A 15,853-nucleotide genomic window follows, 5' to 3' on the forward strand; every position below is an offset into this window, starting at 1 on the left:
AGTCAGTCGATCACCTCCTGTAGGCTGTGGTAAGACATCTACCCCCTCTCCCCAGTGAGGGAGCCTGGCCATCATGGTATGCCCAAGGACTCAACAAGGTGTTGAACATAATTGTAGTTGCTAGTAAGATATAGGGGTACCTATGAATAATCGCAGAGTACACTATATGCCTAGTAGAGTGGTTTTGGTTTGGTGTTTTTTTGGCGGGGGGGGGGTGTGACAAGCAGGTTATTTGTCCCTATTTAGTAAGGAACATTCAGACTATAGCACCTCTTGGAGCTGGCTTCTGCTCCCAAATGATCAATTCTACAATAGTGACAGGCCACTACACTTTTATCTGAACCTGGGAGAAATACTGTTGGCTACTAAGCCCTTGTTTGCATTCATTAGAGCCAAATATTGCCCTACTCTCCTCCAAAATTAACTTGATTTTTAAGACTATTTTAGATGATGAAGTTGTTTCTGTTGCTCTACTTTTTAGAACAGGGATATTTCAAAAGTATTTGTTTCTTGCAAATCTAACTCCTATAGAGAGTGATGCTGGGTGGTGTAAACATTAGAAGACTGTTATTAGCTGAACTGCCTTGTGTAAGCATTCAAAGTTATTCACAGCCATAGAGGAAAGGTTAGAGTAAAGATAGCATTCCAGAGCCAGCCTCTTCTCTCAAGTCTAGGTTGTTAAGAGTAATGGACAACAGAAACCCAAATCACTTTGCCATCTGGAACTTGAATTTGTTATTAATAGGACTCCAACAGCCACAATTAACCATCAATTAGACAGCTTTGCACAAACACAATTGGTTCAGATTAAATGCACACTAGATCAATCACATTGACAGCATGTCATAGCTCTGTTACCTAAATCCAACAGTTAGATTACAAGTATAAGGTAAATTCTACAGTCTAATGGTGGTAATTTAACTGAAAGACCTACAGAAGGTACTCAGACACCTTCTTTCCTTGTAATTATACTTGGCCTAGCTGGTTAAGCACACAAAAACAAACTCCCTTTTTTAAAAAAATGGACAGAAGTATTTACTGTAATATTGCCCTTATTCAAGCAGTCAAGAAACTTCCTCCTTAAGGCAATAAGTAATGTCCAGAAACAGCAAGGTTGTTACCCATTCTGCATATTAGGCTGAATTAATATTAATGATGACTAAATCCTGGCAACACTTGGTCGTGACCTTGTTACCAAATCCTGTGAGCTTAGGGCAGTTGGTTTTTTTTTCTCTCCATTTTCTTTAAAGTGATTCTGCATGCTCAAAACCCCACAGATGGGAAAGTAATAGAGCCCGCCTTCTGGGGAATAACCAAGAGTCACCTGCTTTTTCCATTAGCAGCCAGTGATCTGTTGTGCAAACACTATACCTAACATCCTGGCAGCAGGTGAATATTTGTAGATCCTAGGGGACTAATCTAGTAATACTGTAAAATCCTGCTGTGAAACTTAGCAAACGTATTATTTTACAAGAAAAATATGACCAACTTTTAAAAAAAGATATACTTTATCTTTAAAGGTACAATTTTGATTTTTTCAGCAGAAGGGTCGGCTCTCTGTAAGAATTTTAAAATGTCTTTCAATACAGAGTAAATTCAGCTATAATGGATTGGCTTAGAATATGTGCAGAAAGTTCACTAATCTGTTATAACACCAAATGTATTTCAGCTTCTTCTGCCAGCCTTATGCTAGATGGTAAAGGCTTATCAGTATCCCGGGCAAAATTTTGTATTTACTATAATGAAGATGGCAATAGTCTTTTCTAGTTTTCAGCAAATATCTGATTGGTACACTGACATTTTTTGGAAGGTTAGTTTTATAATAAACACTAAAATTACTAACAAACAGGCATGTAAACTAATACAAGATTAAGATTGATTACCACATACCACAAAATACAAGCTTAATTAACCTAACACTTCCCCCCTTTTTTCCTTCCAGCCAGCATCAGTTATGTAGAGTTGGGCAATACATTATGTTATCAGGTAACATAACCAATGGATTATAACAAAGCCAAAGCAAAAGACAGAGAGAGGGTTTTTAAATCATTCATTCTTTCTTTCTTATTAAAAAAACCACTGAATTAATCTTGTACCTGTAACAGGCCACCTTCTCAATAACAGCATAATTACTCCAGAACACTTCACCACTAGGGCTAGGAAAGTATAATATTCTCTGCACAATTCTCACTCTTTGCTAGGTAACAGAAAAGCTATAGTCCCTTCTCTGAGGTGATATTTTTCCTTGTGTGATAGCTTTGATTTTAGTGGTTTGGGTTTTTTTTTAAATGGATATCTGAATTACTTAGCCTTGTATTACACCAGAATTCATATCCATCCTTATCCTGAGAGTTTTAGGTTTTTTGTTTTTGTTTTTTTAAATGGTGTCTTAAAATCATGACACTTATTACTGATGGAATAGCTGATCAGAGGCAGGTAACAAGGCACTTGAGATCTGCAGACAGCATCATTGTTGTTTTTAAGATATGATTTAAATGAAGTCCAATCTCAGTAGAAATATTTTCTTCAATGGAAATTTGGTGCTTTTTAGCAGGCCCCAAATATGCTACCAGTACCTAGAAAGGCAGATGCATCAACAAATAAACTTAACTTAATCCTGAGACATTAATTAGACAGATTTGTTTCAGGTATTTGTACAGCTGCAAAGAAATTGCATTACGAAGAAATACAGCAGGAAGTCTTGGCTTCAGCATCGTAGGCGGTTATGAAGAACACAGTGGGAACAAACCATTCTTTATCAAATCCATCGTTGGAGGCACACCAGCATACAATGATGGAAGAATTAGGTAAACTAATGAAACTAATATTTCACCCAAGGAACTCAAAAGAACTTAATATTCATAGAATATTATAAAGTCTTAAAATAAGGAGACTGTGGTCCAGAGAGACCAAGTGACTTGCTGAAGGTAAAAAGGGCTCAAATTCATAACAGTCCAATGAAAACTTCCATGAAACCAGCTGAGTATAAAATTGGGCCCTTTCTGACAGAGCTGGGTATAGAACCCAAAACAGAATCCGATGCTTTAACAACTTGCTTTCCTGGCAAAATATTATCAAGTGTATAACTATCAACATCTACAGACACTACTTCCCAGATGTCTTTTATTATATGTTATTTACACAGTAACAGTTCTCTTAATTATACATACGCTTCTACATTGACAACTAAAAATATAATTTAAATCCAATACTAGGTGTGAGAAATAAAATATAGGTGACCTGTAAATTCTTACAGTGTTTTACTGTCCAATAACCAGTTAATTTTACCTGGCACACAGAGATCTGAAAGAAGAGCTCTTCTTTCAGATTTTCCTCCATATATATCTGATTTGTAAAGGAATGCCAGGGAAGAATAAATACATGATAGAGTAAGAACGCAAGGATTTTTTCAACAGCTTACCTTCAGAAGCCTCAACTTTTTCACCCCCCCTCTTTTGCCTGCTTAGTAGTTGCCATCCTTCTGGCAAAGTGGTGACACAATGTTATAGAGCCAGCCAAAGCAGCTCAATTGGCAAGAAAGTTGTCTGAGATCTGGATCTCTTCTTAGTTTTAAGTGTTTTAACTAAAATCTTATCTACTTTTTTAATTTTCCAGATGCGGTGATATCCTCCTCGCTGTCAATGGCAGGAATACATCAGGAATGATGCATGCCTGTTTGGCAAGGATGCTCAAAGAACTGAAAGGAAAAATTACTCTCACTCTTAAGTCCTGGCCTGGCACTTTTTTATAAAACAAGTATTCATGGAAAAATGACAAATCATTTGACACAGAAAACGAGCTATTTACTATGGACATCAGTTTTCCTACAGTTTTTTGGTCAACTGTATATTTGTAAATAATAAAAAAAAAAGTTTGTGAAATGTAACTTTGCATGTCAAAATGATCTTGAGAAAACATGGCACCTGTCAGAGTAACGTGCACTTTAGAAAAAAGCAAAGCTGCTGAAATTCTAGATCAGGATACAATTCTCATGTGGTTAAGTTTGTATTTTTATATTTGATTCATTATAATAATGTCTATTAAAAAGCAGCAGAAGCAATTCTGTTCACTACCGTTTTCAAGTTATAAAAAAGTTATGGATATGTAACTTGGAAAAATACTTGGCAGGCTCTTGAAATGATAAACTTGAAATGTTTTTGTAATGCTTAAATCAGTTGACTGCTTCTACCCAACATGTAAAAAGCACTTTGCTCAAATAATGTTCCTTTTCATGGTCAGTATGATGCTGATATTTTCAAGACTTTCAAATATTTTGTCTGTTAGGATGTAATACTGTGAATGAGATTTTATTTCTTATTAAAAATAAATGTAACTATTGTACAGACATGTTCTTTTCTTCAAGAAAACCAGAAAGAACTATTCTTCCTCCCAAACTGCAGATAACCCAGCAAGATTAGGACTTCATCCTTAAACACAATTTTTTTTAAAATTCATGGATAAAATAAAGTATTGCAAGATTTACTACTAATTATCCACTTGGATAGTGGCAGTGTAAGTTTTGCTAGACTCAAATATTTTCTGGAGGCAATATCCAAAAGTGAGATGGTAGCTTATTTTCTTTGCTTAAACAACTACAGATGCCTCTATGGCAATTATCAATATTCTGAAATCAGGTGCTCATTCCCATTAACTTTAAAGAGGGAAAGGAGCAAGCCATTAATTTTTATTGTGATGTGGACAGGTGTCTCTGGAAAATATGCTAAGACCAACTTCATTTTACATAGGTCAGAGCAGCAGAACTGATAACTACTTTTGGTTTCTATTAACTGAATATCTAACCTCCAATTCTATGAGCTACTTAAATCATCCTCCTGCACTCACTCATACATTTGAAAGTTGTGTTAAACCCTTAACGCTTTATATGTAATATAAATAATGGTCATACTCTCCAATCACACGAAAAATAATGTGCATATTTTATGTTTTTGCCATACCTTCCAGCAAAAGTTTCTCAAATGCCTCTCGCTCTTCTCCTATGGCACACAAAAGGATGACCTGTTTATATAACGAACTCAAAGGGCAAAGATAAACTTCAGAGATCCATTAGCACTGTTACAGATGTATTGGTAGGTATTAGTATGTGGTAACATGAATGCAAACCAACCTTTACTCAGGAGAAGAATAAATTTCTACAGCTCCTACTGGCTTAGGCAATAAGAGACTGAGTTCACTATTTTAGGGGTAGGTTTCCTGTACAGTACTGCAACAGCACCACCCTCTAGACCTCAGAAGCCACTGCTGCACTTTTTCTTATAGTATCTTAAAAATCAATCAGACAAAGTCAATCCATGAATCTTAACTTAACATGAAAAATTCACTCTTTTATTTTCAAAAAACAAATTAACCTTATATTTTGTACCAACAGAACAAGATTAAGAGCAAATTTCTTAATACCCAGAAAAATAACAAGATTTATAGTAATCTATTTCTGGCACTAATATATGCTAGTAAGCAAATATCACACATGCCTATTCCACTGGAGCAGCTTCAGTGTTTTCCTGTTCAGGGGCAGGTTCACCACTAGCTTCTTTTCCTTCTTTGCTTCTTTTGGATTTTTTGTGTTTGTGCCTCCTGTGGCTGTCCCCTTCTTCACTGTCATGACGCCGCCTGCTGTTACTAAGACAAAGAGAGGAAAATGCTCAGACAGATGCATACTCTGCTATTAAACAGGCCCTCAAACGTAATGTATGGGAAATCTGCCTCTTGCTTCCTTATAAGAAACTGACACTTGCAATTTTAATGTCATGTGCAGTATTGGAAAATGTGGACAAAGATGACTAGGAAGTGATCATCAGAACATAAATATGCATCACAATCAAGCTTCATTTTTAATAAATGGTTTATGTTCATCCACACTTTTTTTTAAAACCAGGAATGACAAATCAGAGTCATAGACTTTAAGGACAGAAGGGACCATTATGATCATCTAATCTGACCTCCTGCACAACATAGGCCATAGAATCTCATCTACCCACTCCTGTAATAAACCCCTAACCTATGTCTGAGCTATTGAAGTCCTCAAATCGTGGTTTAAAGACTTCAAGGTGCAGAGAATCCTCCAGCACGTGACCCGTGCCTCATACTGCAGAGGAAGGCAAAAAACACCCTGGGCCTCTGCCAATCTTCCCTGGAGTAGAATTCCTTCCTGACCCCAAATATGGTGATCAGCTAAACCTTGAGCATGTGGGCAAGACTCACCAGCCAGACACCCAGGAAAGAATTCTCTGTAGTAACTCAGATCCCACCCCACCTAACATCCCATCACAGGCCACTGGCCATATTTACTGCTAATAGTCAAAGATCAATTAATTGCCAAAATTAGGCTATCTCCTCAATAAACTTGAAGCCAGATATGTCTTTTGCCCCCACTGCTCCCCTTGGAAGGCTGTTTCAGAACTTCACTCCTCTGATGGTTAGAAACCTTTGTCTAATTTCAAGTCTAAACTTCCTGATGGCCAGTTTATATCCGTTTGTTCGTGTGTCCACATTGGTACTGAGCTTAAATAATTCCTCTCCCTCCCTGATATTTATCCCTCTGATATATTTATAGAGGGCAATCATATCTCCCCTCAGCCTTCTTTTACTTTGGCTAAACAAGCCAAGCTCTTTGAGTCTCCTTTCATAAGACAGATTTTCCATTCCTTGGATCATCTTAGTAGCCCTTTTCTGTACCTGTTCCATTTTGAATTCATCCTTCTAAACATGAGATGCCAAAACTGCACAAGTATTCCAGATGAGGTCTCACCAGTGCCTTGTATAATGGTACTAACTCCTCCTTATCTCTACTGGAAATACCTCGCCTGAAGCATTTGCTTTTTTCACGGCTATATCACATTGACGGCTTGTAGTCATCCTGTGATCAACCAATACTCTGAGGTCCTCCTCCTCCTCTGTTACTTCGAACTGATGCATCCCCAGCTTATAACAAAAATTCTTGTTGTTAATCCCTAAATGCATGACTCTGCACTTTTCACTATTAAATTTCATCCTATTACTATTACTCCAGTTTACGAGGTCATCCAGATCTTCCTGTATGATATCCTGCTCATTCTCTGTTTTGGCAATCCCCCATAACTCTGTGTCATCTGCAAACTTTATTAGCACACTCCCACTTTTTGTGCCAAGGTCAGTAATAAAAAGATTAAATAAGACTGGTCCCAAAACCAATATCTGAGGAACTCCACTAGTAACTTCCCTGAAGCCTGACAGTTCATCTTTCAGAATGACCCGTTGTAGCCTCTCCCCTTTAAAAAGTTCCTTATCCACCTTTCAGTTTTCATATTAATCCCCACCTTTTCCAATTTAACTAATAATGCCCCATTCCTGGTTAAAAAAAAAAAAAAAAAAGGGTGGATGTATACAAACCATGTGGAACCGTATCAAATGCCTTACTGAAATCAAGGTAAATTAGATCCATTGTGTTTCCTTTGTCTAAAAAATTTGTTATCTTCTCAAAAAAGGAGCTCAGGTTGGTTTGGCATAATCTATCTTTTGTAAAATCATGTTGTATTTTTCCCAATTATCATTGACCTCAATGTCTTTAACTACTTTCTCCTTCAAAATTTTTACCAAGACCTTACATACTACAGATGTCAAACTAACAGGCCTGTAGTTACCCGGATCACTTCCCCACACACTTCTTAAAAATAGAAACTATGTTAACAATTCTCCAGTCATACAGTACAACCCCCGAGTTTACAGATTCATTAAAGACAGAGGGGAGAGGATTTTTTCATCTCATATTCTAACTACAAGGCTTTTTTCTTACAGCTTAAGAAAGTCCCTACTGTGATTATTTTAATGTTTTTGTTACCACTCCCACCCCACTCATTCTCCTTATATGAAGTATACCAGAAAGGTTCAGACAAAGGATTTTACACACCGCGCCAGCTGAAGCTGGTAGAGACATTACACAGTAACCCTGGACCAACATCTCTTGTCAGCTACACATCTTTTCCATGGCAAATTTGCTGCAGGCAGCACATCGGAATCTTTCCAACCTTTTCATGATACTCCAACTGTCATTTTTCTACAGATCAAGCCTTTTCATATACTATTAAAGCTCAAACCTTCGAGATGATTTGTGTCTAGTCTCTTCTTTTTCTCTGTGTCTTCTTTCTCTGTGTCGTTCCTCTTTCTCTCTGCTTGTTCTGTGACGCTCATAGCCTCTTTCTGCATATTCTCTGTACCTATATCGTTCTTCATCACTGATACGAAGAAAAAAAAAAATCTTTCACTTGCCAGTGAAATGTTAAAGCAGCCTGGGGGGGAAAAAAAAAATCACACATTCTAACATTTACACAACAAGGGAGACTATGCCAGTGGGATTCTGCCAGTTCCTAGAGAAGGGTGACAAAGGTGTGACAAGATTATGGCAATCAACAGATGGCTCAGGCAGTGGTGCTATAAGGAGGGTTTTGGGATGTACGGCCATTGGGAAGCATTTACGGACAGAAGACTGTTTTCTTGGGATGGACTTCACCTGAGCAAGGAGGGAAATAGACTTCTAGGATGGAGGCTCGCTGACCTGATTAAGAAAGCTTTAAACTAGAAATTTGGGGGAGATGGTTGGGAGATGTTCGGGAGATCTCCACGCCGGAACTTAACCTTGAGAGGGAAGTAAACAAAGTAAGAGAGGATACAGCCGTGGACAGAAGAATTGCCATAAGGAGGAAGGGTAGTGTAGATAACAGACTAACACGTGATGATGGTGGTAGAATGTCCGTGCCTAACAGGGTATACAGATTGTGAGTGAAGCCAAACGGCAAAAATTAAGATGTCTGTACACTAATGCGAGGAGCCTAGGGAACAAAATGGAGGAACTAGAGCTACTGGTGCAGGAAGTGAAACCAGATATTATAGGGATAACAGAAACGTGGTGGAATAGTAGTCATGACTGGAGTACAGCTATTGAAGGCTATGTGCTGTTTAGGAAAGATAGAAATAAAGGCAAAGGTGGTGGAGTAGCATTGTACATCAATGAGGAGGTTAACTGTAAAGAAATAAGAAGTGATGGAATGGACAAGACAGAGTCTGTCTGGGCAAAAATCACACTGGGAAAGAAAGCTACTAGAGCCTCCCCTGAGATAGTACTTGGAGTCTGCTACAGACCGCCTAGATCTGATTTGGAGATGGATAGAGACCTCTTTAATGTTTTTAAGGAAGTAAACACTAATGGGAAATGTGTGATCATGGGAGACTTTAACTTCCCAGATATAGACTGGAGTACACGTGCTAGCAAGAATAGTAGGGATCAGATTTTTCTGGATGTGATAGCTGATGGATTCCTTCACCAAGTAGTTGAAGAACCGACAAGAGGGGATGCCATTTTAGATTTGGTTTTGGTGAGCAGTGAGGACCTCATAGAAGAAATGGTTGTAGAGGACAACCTTGGTTTGAGTGATCATGAGCTAATTCAGTTCAAACTAGATAGAAGGATAAACAAAAATAGATCTTGGACTAGGGTTTTTGATTTCAAAAGGGCTAACTTTAAAGAATTCAGGAAATTAGTTAGGGAAGTGGATTGGACTGAAGAACTTGCGGATCTAAATGCGGAAGAGGCCTGGAATTACTTTAAGTCGCAGCTGCAGAAACTATCGGAAGCCTGCATCCCAAGAAAGGGGAAAAAAAACATAGGCAGGAGTTGTAGACCAAGCTGGATGAGCAAGCATCTCAGAGAGGTGATTAAGAAAAAGCAGAAAGCCTACAAGGAGTGGAAGAAGGGTGGGATTAGCAAGGAAAGCTACCTTAGTGAGGTCAGAACATGCAGGGATAAAGTGAGAAAGGCTAAAAGCCAAGTAGAGTTGAACCTTGCAAAGGGAATTAAAACCAATAGTAAAAGGTTCTATAGCCATATAAATAAGAAGAAAACAAAGAAAGAAGTGGGACCGCTACACACTGAGGATGGAAAGGAGGTTAGGGATAACCTAGGCATGGCCCAATATCTAAATAAGTACTTTGCCTCAGTCTTTAATAAGGCTAATGGGGAGCTTAGGGGTAATGGAAGGATGACAAACGGGAATGAGAATATGGAGGTGGATATTACCACATCTGAAGTAGAAGACCTACTCGAACAGCTTAATGGGACAAAAATCAGAGGGCCCGGACAATCTTCATCCGAGAATATTAAAGGAACTGGTGCATGAAACTGCAAGCCCGTTAGCGAGAATTTTTAATGAATCAGTAAACTCAGGGGTTGTACCGTACGACTGGAGAATTGCTAACGTAGTTCCTATCTTTAAGAAAGGGAGAAAGAGTGATCCGAGTAACTATAGGCCTGTTAGTTTGACATCTGTAGTATGTAAGGTCTTGGAAAAAATTTTGAAGGAGAAAGTAGTTAAGGACATTGAGGTCAATGGTAATTGGGACAAAGTACAACATGGTTTTACTAAAGGTAGATCGTGCCAAACCAACCTGATCTCCTTCTTTGAGAAGGTGACAGACTATTTAGACAAAGGAAATGCGGTAGACCTATTTTACTTCGATTTCAGTAAGGCATTTGACACGGTTCCACATGCGGAATTATTAGTCAAATTGGAAAAGATGGGGATCAATATGAGAATTGAAAGGTGGATAAGGAACTGGTTAAAGGGGAGACTACAACAGGTCGTACTGAAGGGTGAACTGTCAGGCTGGAAGGAGGTTACTAGTGGAGTTCCTCAAGGATCGGTACTGGGACCAATCTCATTTAACCTTTTTATTACAGACCTTGGCACAAAAAGCAGGAATGTGCTAATAAAGTTCGCGGATGACACAAAGCTGGTGGGTATTGCTAACACGGAGAAGGACCGGGATATCATACAGGAAGATCTGGATGACCTTGTAAACTGGAGTAATAGTAATAGGATGAAATTTAATAGTGAAAAGTGCAAGGTCATGCACTTTGGGATTAATAATAAGAACTTTAGATATAGATTGGGGATGCATCAGTTGGAAGCAACAGAGAAAGAGAAGGACCTTGGGGTATTGGTAGATCACAGGATGACTATGAGCCGCCAATGTGATATGGCAGTGAAAAAAAGCTAATGCGGTTTTAGAATGCATCAGGCGAGGTATTTCCAGCAAAGATAAGGAGGTGTTAGTACCGTTATATAAGGCGCTTGTGAGACCCCACCTGGAATACTGTGTGCAGTTCTGGTCTCCCATGTTTAAGAAGGATGAATTCAAACTGGAACAGGTTCAGAGACGGGCTACTAGGATGATCCGAGGAATGGAAAACCTGTCATATGAAAGGAGACTCAAAGAGCTTGGCTTGTTTAGTCTAGCCAAAAGAAGGCTGAGGGGGGACATGCTTGCTCTCTATACCTATATCAGAGGGATTAATATTAGGGAGGGAGAGGAATTATTTAAGCTTAGTACCAATGTAGATACAAGAACGAATGGGTATAAACTGGACACTAGGAAGTTTAGACTTGAAATTAGACGAAGGTTTCTAACCATTAGAGGAGTGAAGTTCTGGAACAGCCTTCCAAGGGGAGTAATGGGGGCAAAAGACATATCTGGCTTTAAGATTAAGCTTGATAAGTTTATGGAAGGGATGGTATGATGGGAGACCCTAATTTTGGCAACTGATCTTTGATTATCGCCAGATAAGTATGCCCAGTGGTTGGTGATGGGATGTTGGATGGGATGGGATGGGATCTGAGTTACTGCAGAGAATTCTTTTCTGAGTGCTGGCTGGTGAGTCTTGCCCACATGCTCAGGGTTTAGCTGATTGCCATATTTGGGGTCAGAAGGGAATTTTCCTCCAGGGCAGATTGGCAGAGGCCCTGGAGGTTTTTCGCCTTCCCCTGCAGTGTGGGGCATGGGTCACTTGCTGGTGGATTCTCTGCAGCTTGAGGTCTTCAAACCACAATTTGAAGACTTCTGTAACAAACCCTTAACCTGTGCCTGAGTTATTGAAGTGGATGGGTAGTGTTCTGGGGCCTGCTTTGTGCAGGGGGTCAGACTAGATGATCACATTGGTCCCTTCTGACCCTAGAATCTATGAATCTAAATGGCAAACCAGAATGGCAAACCAGACTATTAGTCAGGATTCATAAATACCATCTACAACATATGTTAAAAAGACATTAAAGTTGTTTAACCTAAGGGGTAGACTATAAGGACTCTTGTAACTTTCGATTTGAAGTCTTGATATTTTGACATAAGGGTGCACTGGGGTGGGGAAAAAGGAGAAGTTAGCAGCATCTTATTAAATATATGCAGTTTATTATGCAATAACAAACTTTGTATGAAAATCATAGGTAGTGAAAATTTATTATACTTAATCCTCATCTGGATGGTATGCTATACAGTTTTGAGCTCACATTTATAAATGAAGTTTTTGAAAAAACATACTGGCTATTTCTTATCAGCATCTCTGAGGTGTTATAAAGCATTTGAGCATGTTCAGTGAAATCTTCAGTAAGTCTTCGTGATGACATGCAGTAACAGCCATGAAGGAAGAAATTAGATATATAGGAGGCCTCAATGCACTGTTAAAGAGACACTATAAACTATAGAAGATCCTGTAAAATATTGTTGCTTTGGTAAGGCTTCATAACATCTTAGATAAAGCAGGCACTGCATCATGTTCCTGTCCTACTAAAACACACACACAAAGTCAATGAAGTGTTCCATGAAATAAGAAGTTGGTAGTTATACCTATTTGAGCTTAGCCCAACAGAAAACACAGTAGATTTTAACAAACATTATCTTCTTATGCAGCCGCTGTCAATAATCCAATCTGCCTTCTCCTTGCTTTGAGATCTCCTTATGAAAAAGCTCTATGTAAGAGCTGGGTATTATTTATTACTTAGTTAAAAAACAGATACAGAGTCATAGGTGCAATTTAACAGCTGTGTTGTTCAATGAAGATAAATTGACTGAATAGCAGCATGTCATATGAATTCTTAGTTTCTATAGCTCAGAAAATAAAGGGGAGGTCTTTGAAAATTAAGATCCTGAAAGAAAACTACAGACTGATGTGATCAAACTTTTTGAGTCAAACTAGCTAAAAGGAATTAGAACTTAGAAGCCATTAAGTTAAAGCAAAAACTGAAGATCCACATCTTTAGTCTAAGTCAACATTTACTAGCAAAATATTACTCTTTTCCTTCATGGTACTGGGGACCCTATGTGCAGAAGAATCTATGTGGCTCCACTAATGAGAAAGGATTTGCGGAAGCTGTGCAGGGAATGTGCCTTCTACACATATTAGAACCCAGCTCCACAGAGATTCCCCACATCTCAATGAAGTGAGAATTTGGATGAGAGAAGACTGATTTGCCACAATATGGCTCCAGTGGAATTCTCCCTAATAGGACCACTGCATCTCTGACTACTCCAGGCCTGGGCATGGACTTGTGGTGGGGGAGGAGAAGGGGAAGGAAATCAACACCTGAATGAGTACTGCCAAGTCTCACTATGGGTCTCTATATACTGCTTTACATAATTTTACTGCTGTGGAGCAGTAAAATTAGGGACTGTCATTGGCAGTTAAATCTTGGGTAAAAATTTGAAGTATTTCCTTGGAAGTTACAGAATACTAATTCCTAAAATATTACACAGCACTTTAACAAATGGACAAATGATAAAGGAACCCAAGGAATGTCATCTGTTTCTCCACAATATGTTAAAATATTTCCTCTGTCAAAATATGGGACAACAATAGTTACCATTGGTTAACTCACAGTAATGATTCATTGCTAAGTAATACAATTGGGTTGACTAACAACGCTCTTCTAAATGTTTTCCATTATAACCATTTAACTGTAGTTACAACCAAAGATGAAGGAGCATACAAATTGATATAAAGCATGATCTTATGTTGCGGGAGACACTACTTTAAATCTAAAAGAAATATAAATTTATTCAAAAGCATATGCACATTCACACTATGGCTCAAAGTAAACCCTACAATTACAACATACCTAAACAAAAAACAAGAAATAGATAGGGAACTGATTAAGGCTTAAATCAGACAGTTCCATGACCAGTTTGAGGAGTATGGGGTAATACTTAATAAGCTACACGAAACACACATGTGCTTATTGTGTTGAATCCACAACACTCTCTCACTCTTCTTAGGTGCCCAACACCAGAATAAGGTGACGTAGTTTTGCTAGAAAAAGAAACTTTGCTGAATCCCAATTGTAGTATACAACAGAATCCCAACAGTATAATGGATTAGAAATTAATGAGTTTACCGCTGAATTTCCCTTCTACTGTAAGATGCTATGAAGGGAAAAGGTCCATAACCAAACTTCCATTCCACTACATATTTCCTCACATCACAGTCATTCCACTGAGGGGAAAAAAATGTTGACCAATCAAACTCTCTCACATCAAACTTCTTATGAATTTAAGCAGAAAATTCTGCAAATATCAACCCAGTTTCCAAAACATGTCATACTGAAAGAGGGCAGCCCAGGTTAACAACACTAAACAAGAGACAGAGCTGACTAAACTCAAAGAGAACATTAGGCCTTTGTGGAGTAGAGCTGCAGTGGGGCACACATCCACGTGGTACATCACTTCAGACATTTCCCAACCTATGCAGTGTATACAACATTAGAAACGCTAATTATTTAACATTATTAACTAATTAGCAATTATTTCTTAAGCATTAAGAAAGACTTGGTGGATAGTTCACATTACTTTTCTAGTTCAGGATTCCAATCCTGATTTGGCCTAAAGTGGAGGTGTGTCCTAATCCTGAATAAATTTAGCCCATGTCACAAAAACTAAACAGGACAAGTCAGTCTAGTTATGAGAGGCTCAGGTCTGGAATAAAAAGGTTGTTTCAGGTCAGAACTGAGAAGCACTGATAGAGCTTACATAACATCTGTCTAGCTCTAGATTCTGCTTCAGTCCTTCACTTAAATGATCAATTTTAAAATATATAGCCCTTCTATCAAAAAGAGTAAAATGTTTTAAATGTCTTATAATTAAAAAAAATTGAAATTGATAACATACTGTAGGTTGAGAAAAAGGAAGTTTAGGTGAGCACTCATATGCATAAGTGGGGTTTCATAAACATACTTGCTAAATATAAATTATACTTCTATGCACTTCAAATATTATAAATTATAAACTGAAATTTCACCCCATGTCTAAAATCACAAAAATGTCATATTGGTATTAAAATGGGTAAGCCAGGTCTGAAAAGAGAGAGAAACTGAGCACCAAATTTTAAATAACTGGACAATTCCCTGAATGAAGACACTTTTGAAATAAGAATGTTCAGCACAGTTCAAAGAGCTTAATATTTTTGGTACTTTGTAGCAAAAAACAAAGCCAGGGAGGAAAAAAATAATAATTCAGTGGATTTCCCCCTACCTGAGATCTAGTTCCCAAGATCAAAAAATTGCTGATTAATGTCTAATGTAAAAAGTTAACTTTGGAATATGGAATGCTACCTCTGATGAGTTTAACATAGGTAGTCAAATGCCTGCTATGTTTTCAAGTTTAAAAAATGAAGACCAAAACCTTTCATCACACTTTTTTCATATTCCGTATTTGCCAGAGAGCTATAGAAAATTATTTTAAAATATTCTATAGAGGTTTCAAAGTTGACACTCTTTTTTATCCCTCTTATTTAAACAGTTTGAGATCTTACCACCAAATGACAACGGATTCAGCAAGAACTATGAAAAATTCTAAACATGACCAAACCCAGCTTTACTACATGTAAAAGAAAAATCACAATTTGAGTGGTCCAGTATGTTGGGACCTTCCAGGCTAGGGATAAGACCCATGTGCCCCACTGGCAAGCTAGGAATTCCCCTGTCACTTTACACCTGGTTTCGATCTGTAGTCATTAGGCACTTCCTATGTGCTTGTAGGACCA

General features: G+C 38.1%; 2 protein-coding genes across 24 annotated transcripts in view; one reads left to right on the forward strand and one right to left on the reverse strand.

Moving 5' to 3' along the window:
* Positions 1-3,751, forward strand: part of LNX1 (ligand of numb-protein X 1) — a 359,863-nt gene extending 356,112 nt beyond the window's left edge. For all 6 annotated transcript variants that reach the window (XM_050947563.1, XM_050947562.1, XM_050947565.1 and 3 more), the window contains 2 exons: positions 2,649-2,807; positions 3,616-3,751. In XM_050947563.1, coding sequence (XP_050803520.1) covers positions 2,649-2,807; positions 3,616-3,751 — 295 coding nt within the window. The remainder of the gene's footprint in view (positions 1-2,648; positions 2,808-3,615) is intronic.
* Positions 3,752-5,316: 1,565 nt separating this feature from the next.
* Positions 5,317-15,853, reverse strand: part of FIP1L1 (factor interacting with PAPOLA and CPSF1) — a 99,056-nt gene continuing 88,519 nt past the window's right edge. For all 18 annotated transcript variants that reach the window (XM_050947661.1, XM_050947662.1, XM_050947660.1 and 15 more), the window contains 2 exons: positions 8,091-8,228; positions 5,317-5,637 (listed from right to left, as the gene is read on the reverse strand). In XM_050947661.1, the coding sequence (XP_050803618.1) occupies positions 5,480-5,637; positions 8,091-8,228 (296 nt within the window). In that variant the 3' untranslated portion in view covers positions 5,317-5,479. The remainder of the gene's footprint in view (positions 5,638-8,090; positions 8,229-15,853) is intronic.

This window comes from Gopherus flavomarginatus, chromosome 3 (assembly GCF_025201925.1).
Source record: "Gopherus flavomarginatus isolate rGopFla2 chromosome 3, rGopFla2.mat.asm, whole genome shotgun sequence".
NCBI lineage: Eukaryota > Metazoa > Chordata > Testudines > Testudinidae > Gopherus > Gopherus flavomarginatus.